The 22,353-nt window shown below is 41.7% G+C and overlaps 1 protein-coding gene across 1 annotated transcript in view; it reads left to right on the top strand.

Annotated features, from left to right (window-relative positions):
- The window catches only part of CA8 (carbonic anhydrase VIII), a 187,988-nt gene that overhangs the window by 121,454 nt on the left and 44,181 nt on the right, over positions 1–22,353 (top strand). The window contains exon 4 of the mRNA XM_006874043.1: positions 404–499. Coding sequence (XP_006874105.1) covers positions 404–499 — 96 coding nt within the window. The remainder of the gene's footprint in view (positions 1–403; positions 500–22,353) is intronic.

Below are 22,353 nucleotides of genomic sequence, written 5' to 3'. Positions count from 1 at the left end.
CTAATTATTGCTTCTTTTCAGATATAAGAAGGAAGGAAATTCATACAGAAGACCTGTTAAGATACTAGTTGTATTTGATGTCTGATTGTGATATCATTGGAGTCTGGATATTTGAAATGGTTAATGCACTTTGCTGATAACAGAAAGATTGGAATTCAAGTCTATCCAAAGTTGCCTTGGATGAAAGGCCTGGTGATCTACTTCTGAAAAATCAGCCACTGGAAACCCTGTGGAGCACAGTTCTACAGATACGGGGTCACCCTAAGTCAGTGTCAATAGAACAGCTTGTTTTTGTGATACTCTTATGTAGCAAGTGTTATTATATAAATATAGTTAGGGTGAAGTTGAGAGATTTTTGTTTTCAAATTGAAATACATGAATACCTGTCATTGTTATCTTTCAGCTCCACCTTATTCACTGGAACTCCACCCTGTTTGGCAGTATTGATGAAGCTGTGGGGAAACCACATGGAATTACCATCATAGCTTTGTTTGTTCAGGTACATGCTCTCTTGTTATGACCCTGTGTTGCTTAGAGGTGCTTGTTTTGAATTCATCTTGCCAAATAATTTTATTTATTCTGTTTTTTACATAGAGGTAATATTAAAACATATATAGACAACAGTGATAATTTAAAAATAGGAAATTGGATCTTTGTGGAGCATCAATGTGCAGTATTAGTCATTGGTAGAAAAAAGTTAATTTATTATAAATTTTCTTCAGAGTGATATTCAGGGCACAGTGCAATGGACTGCTTTTGTATGATATTTCTTATCATAGTTTTATAACTTACAGCAAATGCTTGGGTTGTTGTTTTTGTTGTTCTGATGTGTAGCAACCCTGTGTAGGGTTTCTGGGGAGCAGCTGTTGAATTTGAGTCACTGACCTTGTTTAGTAGTCCAGTGCTTATCCTACAGTGGGACTATGCAAATCATAGGCTTGTAGCCCACCAAGGAGATTGAATAGCTTTCTAATAATGCAGATGACACCCTTATTGGGATTGGAACCCTAATCCAGGCATTGGTCAGTTTTACCATCCTGCTTGGCTTAAAATGATCCATTCCAGAGGTAGAAAAGAGGAAGCAATAGGAGCAGAATGTATCCTTGGAAGCCCGGGTCCCTGCTCTGAGAACCTCCTAGGCCTAGGAGATGGAGAAAGAGAGAACTGTAACACTGGAGATGGTGAAAGATGGTGAGCAGCAGAGAAATGGCAACAGCAGGGCCAGGAGGCAAGCATGAGGTGATGGGACAAGGTGGCTAATTGCCCTGCTGAGCCATGGGGCAAGAGAGCTAAGGGCCTTGGCCTTGAGGCAGGAATCTCTCTGACAGAGTATGGTGTCTCTGGGTACTTGTCAGTGGAGCCAGGCTTTCTGACTTTAGTGAGAGAGCTGAGTGCCTTTAGGCTGAGGCTGACTGTCAGAGTTGGTGCTTACTGGCAGAACTAAAGAGCTTTGTAATTCTTGATCAAGCAGGGTAGAGAGAGAGAGCAGAAAAGAGAGAGAGTAGGAAACTTATCTGGGAGTATGACTAAGAAGCTGGCCTGATTAAAAAATTGTATAATGATTCTTAATTGTAATCTTTTGTTGTTGAGGGCTATGGAGTCTGTTCAGACTCACAGTGACCCTGTATAGGGTTTCTGAGGAGCCACTGACCTTGTGGTTAGTAGCTTATCCTCCAGCAACACAGAGTAAATCCCATAATCATGAATATGGCCTGTGAGTTCAGTGTGGCCTTAGAAGAATCATTGCATTTGAATTATGCAATTGGAGAAGAATATTAAGAGTACCATGGATTACTGCTAAAGAACAAAAAAATCTTTGTTGGAAGAAGTACAATGAGAATGCTCCTTGGAAGTCTGTATGGTGAGACTTTGTTTCTCATCCTTTGGACATATTATCAGAAGGACCAGTCTATGGAGAAGGGGTTAGTGAAAAAGTGGAAGACCTCCAAGGAGATAGGTTGACATAATGGCAGCAGCAATGGGATGAAATATAACAACAATTATGAATATGGCACAGGGCCTGGCAGTGAGTGTTTAATTGTGCATAGGGTTGCTATGAGTCAGAACTGACTCAGTGACACCTAAGAACAACACCATAGCAGATTACTTTAGATCTTGTTATTGTTAAATGCCTTCTAATCCATTCTGACTCAGTGACCCTTGTATAGGGATTCCGAGCAATGGCTGGTGGGTTTGAACTTCCGACCTTGCGGTTAGCAGTACAGTGCTTATAGTGCCACACCATGACTTTAGGTTTTAGTTATTAATAATTTTTACACTAACATGATTTCAAATATCTTATAGCAGAGACTGAGAAAATAAGACTGGGAAAGACCTGGCTGAAACAGCCAGTATGTAATTTGAAATCTGTGGTAGCCAAAATAGATTATGTAAATTAAACAAAAAATGTATGAAAACAGACCACATTCTTCCAAAGATACAAATTTAATCCAGTTCCTAAAGTGAATCTCCTTATCTTTGCCTTATCATTGACACATTAAAAGATTTAGAACTGAGTTGTTTTTGTTAGGTGCCATTGAGTCGGTACCGACCAATAGCGACCTTATGCACAGCACACCAAAACACTGCCCGATCCTGGGCCAACCTCACTACTGTTGCCACGCTTGAGGCCATCGATGCTGCCACTTGGCCAGTCCATCTCATTGGGGGTCTTCCTCTTTTTCTCTGACCCTCCCTCCACCTTACCAAACATGATATCCTTTCCAGTGACTGGTCCTTCCTGACAGTATGTCCGAAGTATGAGAGACAAAGTTTGGCCTCCATGGAGCACTCTGGCTTTACTTCCTCTAACATGGATCTGTTGGTTCTTTTGGCAGCACATGGCACTTTCAATATTCTCCTCTAACACCATAACTCAAAGGCATCAATTCTTCTATGGTCTTCCTTATTCATTGTTCAGCTTTTGCATCTATATGAGGTTATTGAAAATACCGTGGCTTGGGTCAGGAACACCTTAGTCCTCAAGCTGACATCTTTGCTCTTCAACACTTTAAAAAGGTCTTGTGCAGCAGATTTGCCTAATGCAATACGTTGTTTGATTTCTTGACTGCTGCTTCCATGAGTGTTGATAGTTGATCCAAGAAGAATGAAATCCTTGACAACTTCAATCTTTTCTCCGTTGATAAGAATGTTGCTTATTGGTCCAGTGGTAAGAATTTTTGTTTTCTTTACATTGAGATGCAATCCATACCGAAGGCTGTGCTCTGTGATCTTCATCAGTAAATGAACTGAAAGACCCTGTAAATTTCAGGTTCCTCCCCTTCATTTCATAGAAGAGGAACCGAGAAGTCAAGATCTGTCAAGGTGACACAGCTAGTTAATGCTATTAATCAGAACCAGAAACCAGATTTCCAACTCTGCAGCCAGAATTCCAGGATTGGCATAATTGGCCCTGCCAGACATGTTTCTTTGTGGTATAAATTTCAATAGTGTTATGAATTCCAACCACTTTATTTTATAAATACCTCTGAGATATTTCTTACTGATGTTTGAAAGTAGCCACGGAGGTATATTATTGTGTTGTTTAAGTGCTGTAAAGTTGGTTTCCACTCAAAGTGACCCTGTGAGTTTTAACTGCCTATCTTGGTGTTAAGCAGTCCAGTGCTTATTATACGACAAAGTTCATATTTTGAATGTATGATATATGTCAGAGAACCTAACAACAAATTCCTATATCCCTCAATGAATCCCAGGTTCTTTCTTTTCTTTGTAATGGCTTTTCACAGGCAGGCTTATTGCACAACTTCTATTTTATAATTACATTATATGAAAGGGCTTCAAAAAATTTGTGGAAAAATTTCATTATCTTTTCATTCCATTTTCCATGAACTTTTCATAACCCCTTTTGTAAGTACAGTGGAATAAAATATTGCTTAAAAATGTCTTTATACAAATGCATTTTGATAATCGTTAGTATATTTAAATAATATTTATTAAAAACTATTTTCATAACCTGAAAACAATTAATAAAGCATTCTGATTTGTTAAGCTGAGGCAGTAGAAAGCAATGAATACCGTATTAGTTGAAAGTAAGAATAAGATAAAACTAAAAATACAAAATAACCAAGTAGTCATTAACAGAAGGAAAGGAAACATATTACCTTAGCTTTTAGAATTGATACTCGATAGACATTTGGGAACTGAAATAAATATTATCCTTAAGGGCTTTTGAGTAGGTTCCAATTCATAGCGATGCTGTACAGAGTTTCTGAGAAGCAGCTGGTAAATTTGAACTGTCAACTTTGTGGTTTGCAGTGCAGTGCTTATCCTAAAGTGCCACTCCAGGAGTCTGAATTAAATATAGTTAATCTAATGTTTCCAATTACTAATTCTTAGTATATAACAGATGGCATAAAAGGTCCCTGGAAAGTGCAAAATGTTTGTGTTCAACTACGTATGTGGCACTATAGGTTAATGCACTGGACTGCAAAGTGGGTTTGATCTGAAAAGTTGGAAGTTCAAGCCCATCAGCCACTCCTTGGAAACCCTATATAGCATCATTATGGGTTGGAACCACCTCAATGTCACTTAACAACAACAACAAACTTGTCTAAAGGATGGTGTTCAACCCCATGCAATGGTTCCATGAAAGAAAGCCCTGGCAGTCAGCTTCTATGTAAGATTACATCCAAGAAAGTTTTATGTCTCAGTTCTAACCTCTGTAACAACTGGGGTCACCATGAGTCAGAATTGACTCTATGACAATGTGTTTTATAAAAACAGGTTGCATTGGATTGAATGTGAAGGCTATGGACCCTGGGTGGTGGTTATGTAATGTGGAGTCGGTTCCGACTCATAGCAACCCTGTACAGGGTTTCCGAGGCAGTAAATCTTTACGGGAGCAGAAAGTGTCATCTTTCTCCCGCAAAACAGCTGGTAGTTTTGAACTGCTGACCTTGCGGTTTGCAGCCCAATTCGTAACCACTACTTTACCATTGGTATTATTAGGATTTGGAATTAACATCATCAGTATTATCATTAATTAGATATTGAAAGGCAAGTCAAAGGTTCCAAAGGAGAGCATACTTGTTTGTATACTTGTCTTTCTTTCCATGTGTATGCTGTTAGGAAGCATTCAGATTATCTGTCAAAATACTTTCTAAGGAGAGAGCAAAATTATAGAGTTAAGAGTAGAATTTCATGATGAACGTCTGGTATTTTTCAACTAAAACCAAACCCACTGCCAACAAATTGATTCTGACTCATAGGACAGGGTTGTTGCGTTGTGAGGTGCCATTGAGTCGGTTCTGACCCATAGCAACCCTGTATAGGGTTTCCAAGGAGCAGCTGGTAAGCTTGAACTGCCGACCTTGCAGTTCAAACAGCTTTGCAGTCTGGCACATTAATCCACAGCGCCACACCAAGACTCCTAGAATAGGGTAGAGCTGCCTTTATTTTTATTTCTAAAGATTTTTTTGTTATTACTATTATTTTTAAAATAAAGTTCCCATCTTTATAGAAACAGACAGCTACATCTGTCACCCACCATGGGCCTGGTAGGTTAAAACTGTCAAACTGTCGATCTTTCAGTTAGCAGCTGAGTACATAACCACTGCACCACCATGGAATGCCCAAGACTATCAAATGAAGCAAAGTAGAAAGCAACCGAAATCCTTGCATGGTGTTTTACAATGTGGAAAACAGGAGCAGTGGAAGTCAGAGGCAGTGAGCACAGACTTGCTTTTCAAACAGCTTGACTGAATGAAAACAAGGAGTTTTTTATATACAAGGGTGAATCAAAAATTATTCACACTCTGGCTGTAGAATTTATTTAAATCAACTTTTAGAAAAGACAAATGCAACATTTTTCAACATAATCTCCTTACTTTTCAATACACTTTTCAATCTGTCAACAAGCTTTCATATTCCCTTATTATTTAAAAGTGTCTGAGACGGAGCTGCGAGCCACAAATGCATTGTTGTCTTTACTGCTTCATCAGAGTACTTTGTCCTGGAAGGGCTGCTTTCAGGTGACCAAACAGGTGAAAGTTTAATGGCTGAAGATCAGGACTATAGGGAGTATGCTTTAGTATCTCAAAGCGAAGATTTTACAGAGTGTCAACAGTGTGGTCAGAGGTGTATAGACCTACCTTGTTGTGCAAGATTATATTGCCTTTGGATAGCAGTCCTCTGCATTTAATCTGAAGTTCAGGTTTCATCTCTTCAGTGAGCACCTCACTGTAATGAGCACTATTGATTGCTGCATCTTTTTCCTGGTAGTGTTCCAATACTGACCCTTGAGAATCCTTGAAAACTGTAAGCATCAATTTTTCAGATGATGGTTGACTTTTGAACTTTTTTGGTCAGCAATTTTGGGTGTTTCCATACTGTATTCTGCCATTTATTCTCAGACTCGTAGTGATAAGTCCATGTGTCATCACCAGTAATGATATATGTGTATAAATAAATAATTATATATAAATATATATATATATATTGTTGTTGTTATGTGCCGTGGAGTCGGTTCCGACTCATAGTGACCCTGTACAGGGTTTCTGAGGCTGAAAATCCTTACGGGAGCAGAAAGCCTTTTCTTTCTCCCACAGAACAGCTGGTAGTTTCGAACTGCTGACCAGCCCAATTCATAACCACTACACTACCAGATATATATAGATATAGATAGATATAGATAGATATAGATATATAGAGAGAGAGGAGAGAGAGAGAGAGAGAGTGAGAGAGTGAGAGAGTGAGTGTGAGAGAGAGTGAGAGAGTGAGTGTGAGTGAGTCCTGGTGTGGTGCTGTGAGTTAATGCACCAGACTGCTGCAAAGCCATTTGAACTGCAAGGTTGGCGGGTCAAGCTCACCAGCCATTCCTCGGAAAACCCTATACAGGGTCACTATGGGTTGGAACCTACTTGATGGCACCTAACAGCAGCATATATATATGGGAGACCTGGTGTGGTGCTGTGGGATAATGCGTTAGACTGCAAAGTTGTTTGAACTGCAAAGTTAATGGTTCAAACTCACCAGCTGCTCCTTGGAAACCCTATACCTGGTCACTATGGGTTGGAATCGACTTGATGGCATTTAACAACAACAATATATACACATATTTGTAACTGATTTGTAACCACTATACTACCAGAGCTCCAAATATATATAGATATAGATACACACACACATATATATACACACACGCACACATATGTATATATACATATGTGCATATATATATATAATTTTTTTTTACCAGAAAAGAGTCAAATGACATTTTTAATAGACTTTAAAACAGTGTACAAGTATAAAATACTGGCTTTGTATTCCATAAATTGGAAGATAATTCAGTTTTAAACAGTCTATAAAACATGCCAGTAGATTACATAAAGGACTATGTACAATATAAAAAGAGCTGCAAACAGTCTTCATTGTAAAAATAATTTAAAACAAAGTTTTCGATTTAAAATACCATCTATAGCACAAACATACATCATACAAATGAAAAATGAAATATACTGTCTTCTTTAGTGGAGCCAAATTTAGATTGAGACATCTTTTAGGTAGATAAATGGCCATTCAATACAATTTCTATGGTAGTAATGGTCCTAGCTGGGTACTTTATCCTTAAAGAACAGCTGTATTTCAAACCCTTTTTTTATTATAATAAATACTAAAGCAGTGTATGAGTAGTAATGTTGGAAAAAGATCAGGAAAATAAATGTTTATTGTGCAACTGTTATACTGTATGAACTTTTTTAAAAGGCTAGAAGATTCTACAACTGAGAAGGTTGATCTGTAAAGTTTTAAGGCAGGCTAAGCTTTTAAATGAAGATACGTTGTAGGGAGTTATATCTTGTTCATCTCCATAAAGTAATGATGTTTTTTGAAGGAAGCTTTTATCTTCCTTTGTGTTCAAATTGTGTTTGCAGATGTCCAAACACTTCTGCTTATGGTCTTCCGTGAATTGTTTTGGTACCCTTGAACAAACTTTTTGAAACCCACGTGTATTGCATATTATTTGATAGGCAGAGCCATGGCTGGTTTGCAAATGATTAGCCACATAATCCAGTGTCATTCATCTATTCGACAGAATCATTTCACATGTACGTCCAATGTTGTTACCAGCCATAGACATGGATGGGTGTTTTAATATAACTGGAGTGCGGATAATTTTTGGCTCAACACCATCTGTCACACACAGTCATATACAGTTTGACAGTTTGGATGTATAGTGACATAGCTAAACTTTTGTTTCATTCTGAAACCAGAAGCTTGTATTTTTAAAAATTAGTAAATATATATTTAACAAAACATTTTGCCTTTTTTTAAATTTAAGTTTTCATTATAAGGTTTACATGGGAGAACATTAGCTTTACACTCATCCTATTGTATTTCGTTTCATTGCAATGATTACCATCTCCTCCATGTATTATCAAATAACCAAAGGGTACACTACACAGGCCTGCCCCCCAGCTGTCAGTGCATAGCCCTTCTCATCCCTGAGTCTAGTGTCTCCAGCCACTCTATCTGCCCACATCATCGTCCCCATCCCTGGTGTCACTGCCTCTCTGGGTAGGGTCCCGGTCTCCATTCTTCTCACTTGATGGTCCCAGGGACCTCTGCTTCTGGGCTGCAAAATCAGTCACTCCACTCCTTTTGACATAAAACATTTACCTCTACATTTCCTTCCCTCACAGTCAGTCTTGATGGCAGTTATTTACTATTGTACCACAAGAGTCTTATCCCCATTTCCTTTTGCCAGCCTGATCCCAATGGATTGAAAATTATTCAGTGGTGATTCTACCTTCTCCCACCCTGTCTATAACTAGGCTCCCTCTTGAAAGCTTGTAAGCCAGTCACTTCTTGCCTTTATAGGTCTCCCCCCCCCCCCTCATTTTTGGGTAGATTACAGGAGGTTTACTTTGGTTTGGGCTGGCTAGATGTTTCTTCCCAGAACCTTGTCAGGAATCCCTCACAGACCCCTCCTCCTTCTGGCCTTACCCTTTAGGCCCCACCACTCCCTGCTAAGTTCCCCCATCCCATATAGGCATTCATCACATACCTCATGCCCCCCACCCCATCCTAGTAACTGCTGGTAAAAACTGCTCAACTGTGATTATAGAGGACTGTATTATTGTTGTTGTTAATTGCTGTCAAGTCAATTTCGACTCATAGCAACCCTGTAGTTGCAGAGGAGCAGCTGGCAAGCCTGAACCACCCACCTTGTGGTTTGTAGTCCAGTATTTATCCTGATGTGGTGCTGTGAGTTAATGTGCTGGATTGCAAAGTCGGTTTGAACCTCAAGGTCAGCTGCTTAAGCCCACCAGCTGCTCCTCGAAAACCCTATAGAGGGTTGCTATGGGTTGGAACTGACTCAAAGGCACACAACAATAAAACAACAAACTTATCCTACAGTGTCACACTAGGACCTCTGGTAGCATAGTGGGTTATGAGTTGGGCTATTAACTGCAAGATTACCAGTTTGAATCTACCCGCCACTCCGCTGAAGAAAGATGAGGCTTTCTGCTCCCATAAAGATTTACATTGTTAATGTCGTTAAGTACCTTTGAGTCAGTTCTGACCCATAAGGACCCTGTATAGGATTTCTGAGGAGCAGCTGGTGAGCTTGAACCGCCGACCTTGCAGTTCAAACAGCTTCGCAGTCTGGTGCGTTAACCCACAGTGCCACATTTACATACAACCTCAGAAATCCTAAACAGGGTCAATATGAGTCAGAACCGACTAGCTGCTCTTCAAGAGAAAGTGAGTCTGTCTGTCTGCTCCCAGTAAAATTTAGTCACTGTGATTTGGAATCAACTTGGTGACAGTGGGGGTATTTTTTAGGCTCCCATAGGAGAAAGATGAAGCTTTCTGCTCCTGTAAAGGAGTACAGCCTCAGGAACCCTATATAGGGTTGCTATGAGTTGGAACCAACTCCACAGCACATAACTGCCACCAAGGTGCCTTGAGTTGATGGCATTTAACAACAACAAAGATGTCTAGTCCTGGTATGGCACTGTAGGAGACGCACTGGCCGGAAAGGCGGTTTGAACTGCAAGTTCGGTAGTTCAAACTCACCAGCTACTCCTTGGACACCGTATACTCGATGGCACTTAACATACGGTGTCCAGTCCTGTGTGTTGTTGTACAATAAACATTGTTTATACAGCTGTGCCTGCTAACCACAAGGTCAGCAGTTCAAACCTAGTAGCCACTTTCTGGAAACCCTATCCAAGATGGCTATGAGTCCATGGCACTAAAGAGCAACAAGGTAACCAGTCAAGAAAACCAACCCCCAAAAGCAGTTTAGATCCCTGAGGTTTTAGGCCCTCAGATAAGTAGATTGGAAGTGATAACACAGTAACTGCCCACAGGGCTTATTTCAAAGGAAACTATGTTAGCAGACTGTGGCAAAACCCAATTTTCTCCTGAGGACCTATTGTACTGGGGTCTTGTGGAGAGGGGCTTTGCTTTTTTTTTTTCTGTTGTAATAATACAATGTTATATGACAGGCCAAAATATACAAGGGACAAAAGTGATGAAACAAGGGCTGGAACTCACCTTCTGGTTTGGTACTCTACTCCCTCATCCCCCTTAGTGATGCATCTCTGAGCAACATATTTTAAATAATCCTGCCTCCAGCCAAGGGTAGAATTGTAGGGAAACAGGCTAACAGGGCAAAACTGGTAGTGGCCAGTCCTTCTGCCTCATTAGGAGCCATTTTAGTGCAGGTTTGCCCCTTGCCCCTCAGAGACCCACTTGAGTCCCCTGCGGCTGACCTGGGGGGTGGTGGTGCCAGAGGGCAAGTGGGAAGGGCACTAGATATTCCCAGGCTAGGTTGGGTCAGTCCTCTCCCTATTTCCCCTCAATGGGGGTTCTCTTATTCACAGATTAAGGAAGAACTGTGACTCACTTCCTGCCTGTCTGATTACAAGAGTATTGTTCATACAACTGTGTCTGGTGTTGCTGGTGGGAATCTCCCTTACTGCGGCCCCGAGGAGGAGTCTTAACCACTCCAGGACCAAGGCCAACCAGACTCATCTCTTTGATCAACTCTGAGATTCCGTATTCTTCCCTAGGCATCCAGTTTTGGGGTTGTTGTTGTTGTTGTTAAGTACTGCCAAGTTGATTCCAACTCATAGTGACCCTATATAGGGTTTCTGAGGAGCTGCTGCTAGGCTCGAATCACTGATCTTGCTGTTCAAACCGACCTTGCAGTCCAGCACATTAACCTGCAGTGTCACACGAGGGTGTCCAAATGGTACCTTGTTACATTAGTACCTACATTTTGGTGTCCCTAGGTAGCCCTGGTGCTGTAGGCTAGTGCGTCAGACTGTAAAGTTGTTTGAACTGTAAGGTCAGTGGTTTAAGCCCACTAGCTGCTCCTTGGAAACCCTATACAGGGTTGCTAAGAGTTGGAATCGACTCAACAGCACTTGACAACAACACAACAAAGGTAGTCCAAAGGAATCTTGGTGTGACACTGGAGGATCAGCACTGGCCTGCTAACCACAAGGTCGGCAGTTCAAATCCACCAGCTGCTCCTTGGAAACTGTATACAGGGTCACTATGAGTTGGAACTGACTCCACAGCACTTAATAATAAAAACAACAATAACAGGTAGTCTCAAAGGAGTACAGGTGGTGTAGCAGGTTAAGTGTAGGGCTGCTAACCACAATGTTGGTTGCAGTTCAAACCCACCAGTCACTCTGTAGGACAAAGCTGAGGCTATCTGCTCCTATAAAGATTTTGTCTCAGAAACCCTATGGAGCAATTCTACTCGGTCTTATAGGGTTGCTATGAGGTAGCAGTGCAAACTAACATGCTTGGCTACTAACCAGCAGTTGAAAGGTTCACGTCTACCCAGAGGTACCTCTGAGGAAAAGTCTGGTGATCTACTTCTGAAAACTCCATCACCATCACTGAGAACCCTATGGAGTACACTTCTACTCTTATACATATGGGGTACCTATAAGTTGGAACTGACTCCTTGGTAGTAGTTTATTTTCATTTAACAAATAGTGTTACAGGAATTTGAACCCAAATTTTCTAGTTGATTATCACATAGTATGTTGCCTTAGTAGTATTGTTTTATCTCTCTGGGCCTCAGTTTCCTCCTTTGTAAAATGCTGTAATTAATACATGACTGCTATCTAAAGAGAACTGCACTAGTACATGCCTCATGGGCTATGTGGTAAGAATGAAATGAGAACACTACCAGGCTGGCAGGAAGCACTCAGCAGTACTGGCTTGCATCACATTCTTTGCTACAGGATTATCCTATTCTGGAAGCCAGCTTATCTCTCAGGGAGCAGGAAGGTAAAGTACAGGCTGCTCTGTGACCTTAGGATAACCGCCCAGGGAGCTCTTGGTTACATTTCCCCCATTCTTTCTCAATTCAAGATGTAGCAGTCTCAGCCAAGTAGCACAGATGTTTTCTAGGGCAGGAACCCAAGGAAAGAGAGCAGCCTCCTGGTGACAATCTTGGATTCAGGGTCTCGTCCAGGCTCTGAGCTTGTTCCCTTTTTTAAGCTACTACATCCATATTTTCCATATCATCAGTGAAAACAACCATCAATTACTCATATGCAAATTCAAACTGAAGCTGAAGAAAAGCTGAGAACAAGTCCACGAAGCCAAAATATGACCTTGAATACATCCCACCTGAATTTAGAGATCATATGAAGAACAGATTTGATACATTAAACACTAAAGACCGAAGACAAGAAGAGTTGTGGGATAACATCAAGAACATCATACTTGAAGAAAGTAAAAAGGCATTGAGAAGACAAGAAAGAAGGAAAAAGGCAAAATGGATGTCAGAAGAGACACTGAAACTTGCTCTCCAGCAGAGAGATGCTAAAGCAAATAGAAGACATGAGGAGGTCCAAGTGCTGAACTGAAAATTTTAAAGATCAGCTCGAGAAGATAAAGCCAAATATTACAACAAAATGTACAAAGATCTGGAGTCAGAAAACCAAAAAGGGAGAAAACGCTCAGCATTTCTCAAGCTGGGGGAACTGAAGAAAAAATTCAAGCCTTGATTTTCATTATTAAAAGATTCACTGGGCAAATTATTGAATGATGCAGAAAGCTTCAAGAGAAGATGGAGGGAATACACAGAGTCACTGTACCTAAAGGAAATGGTTCATGTTCAACTGTTTCAAGAGGTAGCATATGATCCAGAGCCAATGATACTGAAGGAGGAAGTCCAAGGTGCATTGAAGGAATTGGCAAAGAACAAGGCACCAGGAATAGATGGAATAAAAATTGAAATCTTTCAAGAAAGTGATGTGGCACAGGAGGCACTCACTCATCTCTGCCAAGAAATTTGGAAGACAACTGGCCAGCTGATTGGAAGACATCCATATTTGTGCCCATTCAAAAGAGAGGTGACCCAATGGAATGCGGAAATCATTGGACAATCTCTTTGATATCCCATGCGAGTAAAGTTTTGCTAAAGGTAATACAGAAACAGCTACAATCATACATTGACAGAGAACTTCCAGAGGTTCAAGCCAAGCGAAGGATATCATTGCTGATGTCCAATGGATCTTGGCCGAAAGCAGAGACTATCAGAAAGATGTATACCTGTGCTTTATTGACTATGCAAATGCTCTTGATGTGTGGATCATGACAAGCTATGGACAACATTGCGAAGTATGAGTATTCCAGAACACTTAATTGTGCTCATGAGGATTTGTACCTGGACCAAGTAGCAGTTGTTCTAACAGAACATGGGAACACTGAATGTTTTAAAATTAAGAAAGGTGTGCAACAAGGTTGTATTCTTTCACCATACTTATTCAACCTGTATACTGAGCAAATAATCTGAGAAGCTGGGTTATATGAAGAAAATGTGGCATCTGGATTGTAGGAAGACTCATTAACAACCTGCGATATGCAGATGATAAACCTTGCTTGCTCAAAGTGAAGAGGACTTAAAACACTGATGAAGATCAAAGAGCACAGCCTTCAGTATGGATTACATCTCAATGTTAAAAAAAAAAAAAACAAAAACATCCTTACCACTGGCCCAATAAACAACATTCTTATCAATGGAGAAAAGATTGAAGTTGTCAAGGACTTCATTCTTCTTTGATCAACTATCAACACTCATGGATGCAGCAGTCAAGAAATCAAGTAACGTATTGCATTAGGCAAATCTACTGCACAAGACCATTTTAAAGTGTTGAAGAGCAAAGATATCAGCTTGAGGACTAAGGTCTGCCTGACCCAAGCCATGGTATTTTCAGTAACCTCTTATGCATACAAAAGCTGGACAATGAATAAGGAAGACTGTAGAAGAATTGATGCATTTGAGTTATGGTGTTGGAGGAAATATTGAAAGTGCCGTGGACTGCCAAATGAACCAAAAGATCTGTTTTGGAAGAAGTGCAGCCAGAGTGCTCCTTGGAGGCCAAGATGGTCAAACATCGTCTCTCATACTTCAGATATTATTGCAGGAGGGACCATTTGCTGGAGAACAATATCATGTTTGGTACGGTGGGGGGTCAGAGAAAAAGAGGAAGACCCCAACAAGATGGATTGGTCAAGTGGCAGCATCAAAGGACTCAAGCGTGGCAACGTGGTGAGGTTAGCCCAGGATTGGACAGTGTTTAGTTCTGCTGTGCGTAATGTCGCTATGGGTCAGTACTAACTCAATGGTACCTAACAACAACAATATCCATAAGTATAGCTAAAGTTCATCATATAGTAGCAGGTTACTCTTTTCCCCTTCCCCCAACTCCCTTCTTTCTTCTTCTAGTTGAGTTCTGATCAACCAGCCATTGAAGCCAGGTCAAGTGGGTATTATCTGCAAGTATGGGTGTTCTTGTGTATCTCTTCTCACATCATATCAGCTGGATGCATCACTCTCCACTCTAGTCCTCTGTGGCCATGTCACTGCTTCTTGGCCCAGGAGTCCCTGGGTCTTGCCATACTGCTGGCCATCCAGGTTTCAACCTGGGTTCATAGGGGTTTATTGAATGTGGTCGGACTTAGCTCGCAACTTCACTGCTGTTTTTTCCCCCTCTTCCCCTTATCGGTGACCAACGTGATCACCAGTCAGATCATATGCCTGCTCACGTATTCCCCTTGAGTCTCATTCTTGGAAGGAGGTTTGCTCTGAGGGGTCCCTACCACTTGCCTTGATGGCTTCTGAGCGAATAGCTTACTTGTTCTTGTAGTAATCAATCAGACTGCCATTATTGTTTCAGATTTTTCCTGCTGGTCTTTCTTTCACGAAGTATCTTCTGTTCTTCTAGCTGCTCCAGGCTGGTCTACTTGTCCCTTCCAGTGGAAATTTCCTACCTCAGTCAGTTCTGGATGGGGTTCTGCATCTATGGTCTTGTGCTATGTAAAGGCTCCACAGGAAGCCTCTTTCACTGGGCTACTTTTAGCCCCCTGTAAGGTATTCCAATCAGTTATAGACTGAAGACAGACTTACAAGCTTTCTGTAGTGATTATTCTTGCTATTCCTTTCTCCCCCTCCGCAAGTATCTATTTTCCAATGGCAGGCAAGGGAAACCCCACCAAACCATGCCTCAACCCCTGTATCCTGGAACCCTTTTGTTCCAAGGTTGTGCATACCTCATTATTTACCTCTGTCCCACTTAGCCCATACGAACCTGCCTAAATGTTATTATCCCATCAGCCTTGTTCTTCCAATCCCCTCACCCTTATTGCGTATATTCCCAGATCCCCCACCCCACCCCCAAGCTATTCTGTGTCTATTACTTACCCTGTGTTCTATCTTCCCCTCCCTCCCTCCCCTCCTCTCATCCCATACATCCTGGTGATCAGCAAGTATATATACATATAATTTTTTTTCCCCTTTTAGTGTGGGTTCTTTTTCTTACTCTTTTACAATAATGGACCTATGCAGTATTTCTCCTTTTGTGACTGACTAATTTCATTCAGCATAATATCCTCAAGGTTCATTCATGTTATGCAGTGGCTTGCAGCTTCCTTGTATTTCTTCAAGTTATCATAATATTCCATTGTGTTTATGTACCACAATTTATTTATCCATTCTTCAATTGATGGGCACTTAGGCGTTCTCCATTTTTTGCTATTGTGAATAGTGCTACTATGAACATTGGTGTGCATATATCTACTCGTATTATGATTAGTATTTCTTGTGGGTAAATACCAAGTAGAGGAATTGCTGGATCATAAGGTATTTCTATTTCCAACCTTCTGAGGAAGCGCCATATTGCTTTTCAGTGTGGTTGGTTTGCAATCCCACCAACAATGTAGGAAGGTCCCAGTCTCTCCACATCCTCACCAGCATGTATTGTCCTTTACATTTTTTATCTTTTCTGTTATTGTTGGTGTGAGATGATATCTCATTGTTGTTTTGATTTGCATCTCTCTAATGGCTAGTGATCGTGAACATTTCTTCATATGCTTATTGGATGCCCGAATCTCTTTCTTGGTTAAGTGTCTGTTCATGTCCTGTGCCTATTTTTAAATTGGGTTATTTGTCTTTTTCTTTTAGAGGTATTGTAATTTCCTATACACTTTAGAAATGAGTCCCTTGTCTGATGTGTCATTTCAAAATATTATTTCCCATTCTGTGGGCTCCCTTTTTACTCTTTTGGTGAAGTCTTTTTATGCACATATGTTTTTAATTTTTAGTATGTCTCACTAATCTATTTTGTATACTTTTCAAAATATTTGGTAGTGTGTGTATTCCCTGTATTAGAGCCCTCACATTTGCCCCCCCCCCTTTTTTGGATGATTTTCATAATTTTGGCATTCACATTTAGATCATTAATCCATGCTGAGTTCATTTTTGTTTAGGACGTATGGTAATGGTCTTGTTTGAATCTTTTGCGTATTGCTTTTCAGTTCCGCCAGCACCATCTGTTAAAGAGACTAACTAGCTCATCCCCATGCAATATACCTAGGCACTTTGTCCAAAATCAGTTGGCTGTATGTGGATGGGTTAATTTCTGGATTCTTGATTCTGTTCCATTGATCAATGTATCTTTCATTGTACCAGTACCAGGCTGTTTTGACCACTGTAGCCATGTAGTAGATTTTGAAATCAGGGAGTGAAAGATTTCCAACCTTGTTCTTCTCCTTGAGCAGTGCTTTGCTTATCCAGGGTCGCCTTCCTTTCCATATAAAGTTTGTAATTGTCTTTTCCATCTCTTTTAAGAATGTCATTGGAATCTGGATTGGGATTGCATTATATGTGTATATTGCTTTGTGTAGTATTGACATTTTCACAATGTTGAGTCTTGCTATTCAGGAACATGGTATGTTCTTCCACTTTTGTAAGTCTCTTTTGGTTTCTTATACTTGTTGTTAAGTGTCACTGAGTTGGTTCTGACCCATAGCAACCCTGTATTTCCAAGGGTTTCCAAGGAGCAGCTGGTGAGCTTGAACCGCCAACCTTGCAGTTCAAACGACTTTGCAGTCTGGCGCATTAACCTACAGCGTCACTCCAGGACTCCTTCTTATACTAGTGTTTTATAATTTTCTTTGTATAAGTCCTTTATTTCTCAGGTTACGTTTATTCCTAAATATTTCTTCCTTTGGGTGGCTATTTTAAATGGTATTTTTTTCCTAATGTCTTTTTCAGCTCTGTCATTTTTACTATAGAGGAATCCAACTGATTTTTGTATGTTGATAGTATACCCTGCCACTTTGCTGAATCTTCAAGTGATATCTACAGGTAATTCCTCAAAAAGGCATGTGAGAGAGAAAAACTTAATGATAACAATGATTGCTCATGTGGGATTATAAATGATCTTTGCCATTGATTACCCCTGCCTGGAATCATTAAATGCTGGTTGAAATGTGAAAATCAGATTGCGCTTACAATTGTTAAAATTCAAGTCAAGAATGCTTAATACTAGACTTTAAAATGTTTAATTCTCAAATTTATTTGGAGGACTTAGGTGCCGTTGACCTATGTACAATACAACATAATATTGCCATCCTCATAATTGTTACTTTTGAGCCCATTGCTGCTGCCACGTGTCAGTCCATCTTGTTGGGGGTCAGTCTTCCTCTTTTTCACTGACCCTCACTTTACCAAGCATGATATCCTTCTTCAGATACTGGTTCCTCATGATAGTATGTCCAAAGTATGGGAGATGAAGTCTTGCCATCCTGGCTTCTAAGGAGCATTCTGACTGTACTTCTTCTGACACAGATTTGTTTGTTCTGGCTGTTAAGAATATATAATATCTTAATATATAATATCTTTAAGAGAGCAGTTAGTTGTTGCTGATAAGTACCATTGAGTCAGTTCCAACTCATGGTGACACTGTATAGGATTTTCAAGGTGCGGCTAGTGGATTTGAACCTCCCACCTTATGCTTAACAGTTCAGTGCTTATCCTACGACACCACACCTTATGTAGATATACGATTATATACACACACACACACATATATAGCTTATATGTGTTTGTATATGTGTGTGTGTGTGGTGGTGACAGTGGTGGTGGTGTGCCATGGAGTCGGTGCCAACTCATAACAACTCTGTACAGGATTTCCGAATCTGTAAATCTTTACAGAAGCAGAAAGCCTCATCTTTCTCCCGTGGAACAGCTGGTAGTTTTGAACTGCTGACCCTGAGGTTAATTTGTAATACTAGTAGAGCTCTTTCATATATATATATATATATTGTTGTATGGAGTCCTGGTGTGGTGCTTTGGATTAATCTGTTGGACTGCAAAGTCTTTTTGAACTGCAAGGTCAGCGGTTCAAGCTCAACATTCGCTCCTCAGAAACTCTATATAGGGTCGCTATAGATTGGAACCAACTCGATGGCACTTAACAACAACAATATTATTGTATAGGGTTTTTGAGTAGTGATTGGTGGGTTTGAACCTTGACTTTGCAGTTCAAACGACCTTGCAGTCTAGTGCTTATCTTACACCACCACACCAGGGATGCTACGTCAGCCCCATATAAAATGGATTCTGTGTCATGTCTCTGCTCCTTCAGAAAACTAAACTGAAGGTCGGCTATGCTAGTGAAGTCAGGGTAGCCCTCCCCTGCCCATAAAGGCTGCTGGTTTGGCTGGAGGCCCCGTGAGGAAGAAGAGTCAGGAGGCAGAGGCAGGCCTAGTCACCTTGGAGGAGAATAGAGGGTCTTCACTGAGCTCCTTGGGGAAGAGGTGTCAACATGCTTTGCCATCCAAACTCACAGAACAGCCTAAAGTCCAAAGGGTCAGAGCCCCAAAGGCCAGAAGAGCAGTCAGTCCAGTTGAGGTCAGGTGGAGCCAAGTTCCTTAAAACAAGGGGACAGAAGGAACCTTGAGCAACAGTGTGGAAGCAAGCAGCTGGTAATACTGTCATAGCTACCACTGCCCAGTCCCTGTGCTCAGGAGGGCAGACATAAGCAGAGAACATGTGGTGAGCACAGCATGGATTTTATCGGAAAACATGGGTTACCTGGTGAACCTGCAAGTCATGTGCCAGATGGACGCCTTTGGACCCTGGATAAGGTTCCTGAGAACAGTTGGTTGTGCACAGACACCAGGATAGGGACAATACTGCTCCAGGGCCACATTTGGGCTGCTGAGAAGACAGAGGGAATGGGATTAAGCTGCAGAATCAGCACCCATTGATGCCAGGGACAGGCAGAACTATGGCTGATGTTGACTTCAGGAAAGAAAGTGTCTGGTGATGTCTTCCCAGAGCCTCTGGGCTGGCAAGGTCAGGGCCATGCTCGCAGCAGGGAGAACTGTGTTCGTCTTGGTCATGGTGTGGTGGATGGTTGTAGTAGGAGGTGGTGGGCTTTAGAAAGCCAGGACATACCTGCTTGCTCATGGCCTAGTGCCAGAGCCATGGAGAAATTTCTTGGCCAACATGCCAGAACCAAGATTCTCAGTTCCTTGTAGTGGACCAGCCTGTAGGCCATAAGATGTCTAGAAGCAGGGAACCTGAGACCACAGCCAGACCAAAGGTGGAAACCCTGGTCAGGAAAGGTTCCTTGAGATAAAAATATCTAAGAGGGGGTTGAAAACAGATGAATGAGTGACATCTCAGGAAACAAGGCAGCCAGTGCTCTTGCAGAAGGCTGTGGAGAGAATACAGTCCCACTGCCTGGTACTGTGTGCTTCATATATAATGGAATGGTGTCACTTGTGGTTGAATTTCTTCCTACGTGCGGAATTATAGAGGCACTGGCTGCAGAAGACATGTTCACACTTGATGGAGACAATGAGACGTCCGTTCTGCACAATCTCTGAGTACCTGTCCCTGCATATAGGACAGCTGACAGTGCCAGAAGGCCTGAATCCCACTGCACCCTCCCCCCTGGCATTTCTGGGTGTGTGAGGGTAACATACATGTGTCTCTGGGTGAATCGTTGTCGTTACTGTTCATCATACAACTGTTGGTGTGGCCCTGGCCTGGATGCTCCTTTCTTCAACAAGCACAGCAGAGTAGTTGTGGGTCAGGTAGACAGCCACAGGTTGTAAAGACTCACAGTTGTAGTCCACTGTTCATTTCTAGCGTTTTCCACAAGTTTGACCCGTTCTGCTTCCACTGCCATTCTTTTTTTTTTTAATGTTTTATTGTGAATTATATAATAGTTTACATGAGAGAACTTTAGTTTTACATTCATTTCATCGTATATCATCTCATTGCTATGGTTCCAATCCCCTCCATGCATCATCAACCAACCAAAGGGCATATCCTAGAAACCCGACCCTACTCTCCTCCCCCCGCCCCAAGTTTTTGGCCCACAGTCCCTTTCCCTCTCTGGATCCAAAGTCCCCAGCCACTTCATCACTTCACGTCATTGTCTCTGTGTCTATCTCAGGCATCTCTATTTCTCTGGGTAGGTTCCTGTTCTCGGCTCTTCTCCGTTGATGGTCCCAGAGACCTCTGCTCCTAGCCTGGAGAATTAATCACTCCCATCCTTGTTACAAAATGTCTACCTTTGCATTTTCAAACCTCATAATCCGTCCTGATAAACATTATTCACTACAGTATCACGAGTTACCCATCTGTATTTCTTTTCATCAGCTCCTCCCAGACAGATTGAATAGTACCCACTGGAGATTCTGCCTTTCTCCATGCTCCCTAGCACTAGGATCCCTCTTGAAAGCTTGTAAGCCAGTCACTTCTTGCCTTTGTAGTTCCCCCCTCCCCATTTGAGTATCCAATGTCCAAGTTGCCCATCTCCGTCCACTCTGTGTGTTGAGGGGGTGGGAAAGTTTCTTGCTGTAAGGATTTGTTCCTTCTTTTGAGTTGCTGCTCCATAGGTATAGATCAAGTTCATCAGATTGTATCAGCTCACTTTTTTTTTTTTTCCCCCTCTTCTTTCTTCTCCTGGTTGCGCTCTGATCATCCAGTCACCCGGTCCAGGTCACGTGGGTATCATCTGCAACTGTGGGCGTTCCTGTACACATGCCCTTTCTTCCCGTCAGCCAGTAGCTCCACTCTCCTCTCGAGTCCTCCTTGGCCACACCACTGACTCTGGGCACAAGAGTCCCCAGGTTTCCTCACACTGCTTGCCAGCCAGGTCCCCAACTGGGTCCACAGAAATCCACTGAACATTGTAGGGCTTAGCTTGCCGCTTCATTGCTGCTTTTACCCCACTTCCCCCCATCGGTGATGTGTGTGGTCACCAATCAGAGCGTGCATTTCTGTTGAGTCTTAGTCTTGAAAGGGGGTTTGTGTTGCGAGGACCTGGCCACTTGCTTTGATGTTTCCTAGGGAAGCGATTTGTTTGTTCTTGTAGTAACAGTCCATCTGCTTCCTTTTTTCCTGCAGGTCTTTCTTTCAAGATGTATCTTTTATTCTTCTAGCCACTCCAGGCTGGTCTGCTCGTCCTTTCAAGTGGAGATTTCTCATATCTGGAGATCTGGATGTGGTTCCGGTTTCTACCTATAGTTTTATGTATTGCAAAGGCTCCGCAAGAAGCTTTGTTCACTGGGTACGCTGTAGCCCCGTTTTAGGTATTTCAATCAGTCATAGGCAGAAGACAGACTTATAAGCCTTCTAGTGTGATGTTTCTGACTATTCCTTTCTCTCCCTCTCCAGTGTCTACTCTATATTATAATGCAAGGGAAACCAAGATTAAAACAAACAAACAAAAAGTCAAACATCTTAACATGATTCCCACCACATTCCAACCATGACTCAATCCCTGAATCTCAGAACCCTGCAGTTCCAAGGTTGTGCATATATCGTCCTTTATCTCTGTCTCATTTGGCCCTTTCAAACATGTCCAATTGTTCTCCCATCTGCCCCATTTCTCCACTGCCCTCTCCCTCCCTGTATATAGCCCCCCTCTCTAGCACCCAAGCTCTCCTGTGTCCAATCCCCACCCTGTGCTCCACCCTTCCCTCTTCCCCCCACCCATCACCAACTTCCCAACAACCAAGACTTCCCCCTACCCCCCTTTAGTATAATTT

This window comes from Chrysochloris asiatica, unplaced genomic scaffold (assembly GCF_000296735.1).
Source record: "Chrysochloris asiatica unplaced genomic scaffold, ChrAsi1.0 scaffold00259, whole genome shotgun sequence".
In the NCBI taxonomy this organism is placed as follows: Eukaryota; Metazoa; Chordata; class Mammalia; order Afrosoricida; family Chrysochloridae; genus Chrysochloris; species Chrysochloris asiatica.
The sequence above is the reverse complement of the archived record's forward strand: the minus strand, read 5'-3'. Positions and strand labels throughout refer to the sequence as shown.